The 6281-nt window shown below is 33.6% G+C and overlaps 1 protein-coding gene across 1 annotated transcript in view; it reads left to right on the top strand.

Annotated features, from left to right (window-relative positions):
* Nucleotides 1–5204, top strand: part of LOC106463045 (protein gooseberry-like) — a 73928-nt gene extending 68724 nt beyond the window's left edge. The window contains exon 8 of the mRNA XM_013923016.1: nt 4755–5204. Coding sequence (XP_013778470.1) covers nt 4755–5204 — 450 coding nt within the window. The remainder of the gene's footprint in view (nt 1–4754) is intronic.
* The last annotated feature ends 1077 nt before the right edge of the window (nt 5205–6281 follow it).

Genomic DNA, 6281 nt, shown 5'->3' with positions numbered 1-6281 from the left:
AGTTACTTGTAGTTATCCATATATTCCTGACACACGTGTTGATGTAGCTTCTTATCTAATAAAAAACAACATAGCTATTAAAAAAGATAAAAGGTGCTGCCAAAAAAAAAAACGAATTGTAACAGAAAGATGTGAAATCAAATCTTGCCGCCAAAATGAGAAAATATTGATGAGTTAAATTTTACTAAAACTATTGTGACTAAGAATTCAAAATTTATGCTTAGCTTCGCACCGACAAAAAACAACGAACGCCCATGTGATTTCTTGTAGTAGATATGTATATTCTACTAATTTTGTAAAACTTTGAATGCTTAGTCACAATATGTTGCATAAAATCTTAATAAACAAAATTTTCTCATTCTGGCTGGCCGAAAATTTTGATTTTACAATCTTCTGTTACAATTCTTTTTCTTTCCTTTTTTTTCTTTTTTTTACAGCTATACAGTTTTTGGTTGAATATCAATCGTATTTTCTGTTATATATCAAATTAAAAATAACCACAAAGGACATAAATCTGATACTCAGATATAGTTTGGAATAATTAGCATCAAGCACCTATTAACTTTGGATACATTATAATTGGATGTGGGTTTTATCAATACTTCAGTAACTTTGAGTTCATATCTTTCAGTTGCTTTATTTTTGTCCACACTTTTTCAACCAAGTTGTTTTTCAATAGATATCATGTTCTCTGTATAGTTTTATATAGTAGTTAAAGTGACATTGAATAATATGCTAGCTATACGCCAGAAACGAGTTCCGGGAAGTGTTTCTATTAGTTTGAAGTCTGATGCAAAAATCGTGTGAAAATATTTACAAGATGGTGATTTTGAGCTCATAACTTCCGGCTTTCGCGTCCGTCCAATTGTTATAACATTAACAACTGTCCACTTTTAACAACTTCCGGCTTTCGCGTCCGTCCGATTGTTATAACATTAACAACTATCCACTTTTAACAACTTCCGGCTTTCGAGTCCGTCCGATTGTTATAACATTAACAACTGTCCACTTTTAACAACTTCCGGCTTTCGCGTCCGTCCGATTGTTATAACATTAACAACTGTCCACTTTTAACAACACCCTAATGCACGGTAGAAATTTTTGCGCGATCGAATTAGCCAATTTTTCTCCAGACGAACGCAAACATGTACGAGATTTTAGCATATGTTTTGCTTATTTTGACCAATATCTCCGAGAATACTTGAGCTACTACAATTAAATTTGCTGTCAAGGCAGGGAAACATATCTACCAGCTATGTATTCAATTTGAAATAAATCGATTAAAGGGAAGTTTATCTGTTTTTTTTTTCATTGGTGCGAAAAAGAAAAATAATTTCAGGCTAAGTTAAGCCTGCTATAAATCGATAAGGGATAGAGCGATTTTTTCGAAATTTGGTATATAATATAAGGAGACCATATAATGGGGGAGTTTTGATTAACGGGGCGATTATACGGATGGTTGATAAACCCCATTTTTCATTACTGTTACTAACACACTGGGTGTCGTGGGGTTTTGTTTTTATTTGGCTGCACGACACTCTACCGTGTGTCGTGTTACTTATCAATACCACAAGCGTCGTAATGCGTGTGTTATCAATAAGCTACATACATAATAAAACTAATCCAGTAATTAATATATATAATTTAGTATAACACTCTGTTTAGGAGTGTGAATCTATAAACACTAAACAACTACTTATGATTCTAATGACCCATGGGTGAAAGCAAAGGAGGATGTGCTATAATGTGACAACCACACTACATCCACCATAATGATCAGTTAGTATTGCTTTATCGCTTTGAACTATTGTCAATGATATTCCACTTGACTCAAGAGATTTAGGGTAGTACTACATCCATTACTGTAACATATGTTGGTGTAGTTACTTGTAGTCATACTCCTGACATTGGTTGATGTATTTTAAAATATGCATTAAAATTTATTTGGCGTGTGTATTTTAAGAGATTAATATAAAACAACTTTGAAAATTGAAACCCCGTACAAGCATAAGATTCGAACCTTATATTTCGTTCATTTCAAGATGTATATTTTAAAATAATAAGTACTACTTAGCTATGGCGACATCAGTGTTGTATTACCCTTTGTGAAACACCATTGTGTATTTGAATTTTTACAATATTCGTGATAGTTGGAACAGCGTCCTCTATATCGGTTTAAATGTCGTAGTATCTATTAATATTATTATTAACATAAACCCTTTTGTTCTCCATCTTTTTTTACTTCAGTTATTTTGTTAAAAGTGTATTTGTTTCGATCATTTACATTTTTATTAAATCCATTCCGTCTCTGTTTTACTAACATATTAATTTGGCTTAGTGAGATTCTACTAACTAAGCATATAAGTAACACAAGACACTAAGTAATAATTATTCACCTTTAAAAAATAACAACAACAACAACAAAAATTCAACATTCAACTGCTTGGCATCCGTAGACAAAGTCCATTCAGGATACAAAGTGATAGCCCCCATTGGCTCAGCGGTAAGCTTAAGAGGTTATAACTCTAAAAATTGGGGTTCGATTCAAATACACCTGCTAAAAAAAGCGAAATCATTCGTAATACGAAATGGGAAACATTACTATATGATACCACAATAAGATCATTTTAGGTTAATTTGAGCAAGCACTCATATTGTTAGAGCGGTATTTTGTAAATGACTTCAGGATGACATTTGGTGACCTCTAAATTTCATTGACACGAATCTTAATATCTATTTTTAACTTTTGCCACTTATTAGTTTTAAAATAACGTCTTTATTTTGACAATTTTTTAAAAATTGACTCCGAAATAACTTTTTATGACCTTTACTTCGGGTCAGAATTATACAACTATCATTTTCGCAAACTATAGTTAAATACTTTCAATGATAAATAGGTTTGGTTTTGTTACACAGTTGGTATAGCAATATCCGCCCCGTATGTGGTATTCATTCGTTGTCTGTTTTATTTCTGTAATTTCCCGAAAGAAGCGTAGCGTGAATCTCCAGATAACTTTCGGCAAAGCGGCCAGTGTTCTCTGTTTCTTATTCGTGCTTTCAGATTTCATTGGCTCATGTCCTTATTGCTTCATAATGGAGAACGCGAAATGACTAAAAACTTGTTGAAAACGCAAAACTATAGTGTTTCTCATCATCGTTCGCACGCGCCATTTGGAAGGTAACGCGACGCCATCGATTGTCTGTAAAACTGGTAGTTTCTAATTATTGCCAGCAACCGTTTCTGAATAAATGTATTTCTGCCATTAAGAAGCTATTTCTATATATATATTTATATCAGCCAAGAATCTGTTGTACATCCCAACGTTTGATCAGTATTCTGATTTTTTTACCTGAAAGTTTGAAACAAGAACCGTTATTTTGAGAGTTTGTTTTTTATCTGAAATATCTGATTTTTTATTTTACCAAGGTATCTCATGAACCTTGTTCCTCTTGACAGTAGCAGCTGGTTACGCATACACATCGAACTATGTTTAAAAGTGTTATATTTTCTTAGGGTTTTTATATTTTATATAGATTTTTAAAAAAGAATAAATGTTCTATATTGTTTTTGTCTATAGTCTAGTTTTACTCACCTACCAATTCCTTAACGTCTATTAAACTTATCTTTCTTAAGTTATGATACCTGCGGTAATTGGTTAACTGGGTCAACTACCTGTTATATTTTAGTACGTTTTTCGATACATATGTCGTTGTTTTTCCTAAATTAATAACTGTTCTATATCACACCTATTTCAAAATAACCCTAAAAACTGGAGTGAACCTAGAATGGCAGCATTAGTTACTGTAAAACATTTCTCTATAACATAAATTAAAATAATAACCATAATTATTAATTCATTAAGAAAATATTAACCATAATTATTGATTCATTGATAAAATATTAACCATAATTATTATTTCATTAATAAGATATTAACCACAATTATTAATTCATTGATAAAATATTAACCATAATTATTAATTCATTAATAAAATATTAATCATAATTATTAATTCACTGATAAAATGTTAACCATAATTATTAATTCATTAATAAAATATTAACCATAATTATTAATTCATTAATTCTATATTTTAACCGATACATTTATGCAATAAACTAAAAATAAGAGCCGAACACGACCCAGTGGTTGGTGCTCGTCACCGCTGGAAAAAAGTTAAAATTGCCCTCCGCACTTTGAGGCCGTTGATGCGTTATAAAAGTGACGATCAAATCCCATTATTCGATTAGAGTAGCCCACGGGCTGGCGGTGAGTGGTGTTAACTAGTTGCTTTCCCTCTAGTCTGTTTCTTCAAAATGAAACCGGTAAGTGCAGATAGTCCCGAAGTAAGTTTTTGCGAAATTCAACAAAAATGCAGTAAAAATAAAACATTTAAACTATTTCAACTGAGGCTTAAAAATTACCTGGCAATTACATTGGTAGCCGTCTTTATCACATCCTCTACAGTACGCGTTGGACGGGACGTTGTTTTGGACTTGGTGTCACCTAAGTAACTATACTTTGGATTTCAACCAGCTATACACGTCATCCTGAGCTTATTTTTAGCGAAAATAAATAGAAATACCGAATTTCAGCAAGCAAGACCGCCAATAATATTATATTTTATAAATATTTCAAACACAGTTGAAATAGATACAGTGTGCACCAAGTGCTCGATGATATATATTTATATAGATTATTTGACACTTTTTTACGCCCATCTTTAACATGAAATTATTGTCTTTTTTTTAGGTGTTAACTATGCTAAACTCCAGTGTACCTACCAGTGCACAGTCCCACACATCTGTCAACACTGCAGATTATCCATCTAATCCACAGTCCTTACCTCTTCGTCCGGGATCTGTGGGAGCCGGATCAGCTTCGGCGGCCGGTGGAATTTCTTCGGAAGAAACAACCAACGCTTGGAATAGCAGCGCCGCCTCTGCTGCCGCTTTGCATAGCCGCGTCCCAGTCGCCATGAACGGATGGGGTCCACACACCCACACGGCTCCTGGTGCTGAATGCCTCGGCCCCAACAACGCCGAACCCTCCTTTGGCGGGGGAATGCTAACCCACGGTGGTGAACATTTCATATCGCCAGCTTTCAACGGAATGGCTCATTACCATGCAAACATGGACCTCAAACACCCTTTCTACTACACTGGTCAATTCACTACAGGCATTCGAGGACTGGCAATGTGACACGATATTTAACTTTGTTGTCAGTTCAAGAACTTAGTTGAGCAAATAAAAACTCTCATCCTTTTATACTGCTTAGTTTTACAGCTAAGAAACGTTCATAGCCCTGGTCAATTCACTACAGGCATTCGAGGACTGGCAATGTGACACGATATTTAACTTTGTTGTCAGTTCAAGAACTTAGTTGAGCAAATAAAAACTCTCATCCTTTTATACTGCTTAGTTTTACAGCTAAGAAACGTTCATAGCCCACCTCGTATTCAAAAACCGAAGTTCATGTTTCTGTTCTTTTCAGTACAATTTCACCATTGAAGGTATAAATAAAGGAACAGAACGTGAACTTGGATCGTTATAATCCTTTGTAAATTTGATGTCAGAGTTTGTTCTTGGTTATTTTTTAGAGCAAAGCCACGATAAGCTATCTGCTGTGTCCACCACGGGAAATCTAACCCCGCATTCTAGCGTAAATTTACCGCTGCCGACGTACCAGAGTTTGTTAAAAACAATTAAGGGTTTGGGAGAATACAACACTGGTATTTAAACGATTATATTGTGAGTATATGTACAAAAACAACAAGTTCACGACACAATGCTCAGTGCCACAATGAAAATATTGTTGTCTTGTGATTTTTCAGAATTCCCGAATATTTGCTAAGTTATGCTATTTTTTGGTACTTAGTGGCAATAATCGGTTCAATGTTTTTTAAAGTTATATGAATAAATAGACACTTCAACTTCTCAAGATTGAAATTTGTCTATAAAAATACACACACATATATATATATATAGTATTAAGAACTAATCAACTTTCATCTAATTCTTAACACCGTTTACAACAGCTGTTAGGTGTAATTTACTATTTCTATTGTTATTCAGAAAAAGACAGTAAATAAGCAATAAATAGTTTATATTCAAATTGATATTATTTGGTTCAATAAACACTAAAATACCACAAATTTACAATAAACAGAATACTTTAGCCAATGCGCAAACGTAAGTGATGCCATATGTACTAGACCTTTGTCTGATTTTCACGGCTTATTCAATATATATCAATGCGCAAACATAAGTGATGCCATA

Source organism: Limulus polyphemus, unplaced genomic scaffold (assembly GCF_000517525.1).
Source record: "Limulus polyphemus unplaced genomic scaffold, Limulus_polyphemus-2.1.2 Scaffold1311, whole genome shotgun sequence".
Classification (NCBI taxonomy): domain Eukaryota; kingdom Metazoa; phylum Arthropoda; class Merostomata; order Xiphosura; family Limulidae; genus Limulus; species Limulus polyphemus.
The sequence above is the reverse complement of the archived record's forward strand: the minus strand, read 5'-3'. Positions and strand labels throughout refer to the sequence as shown.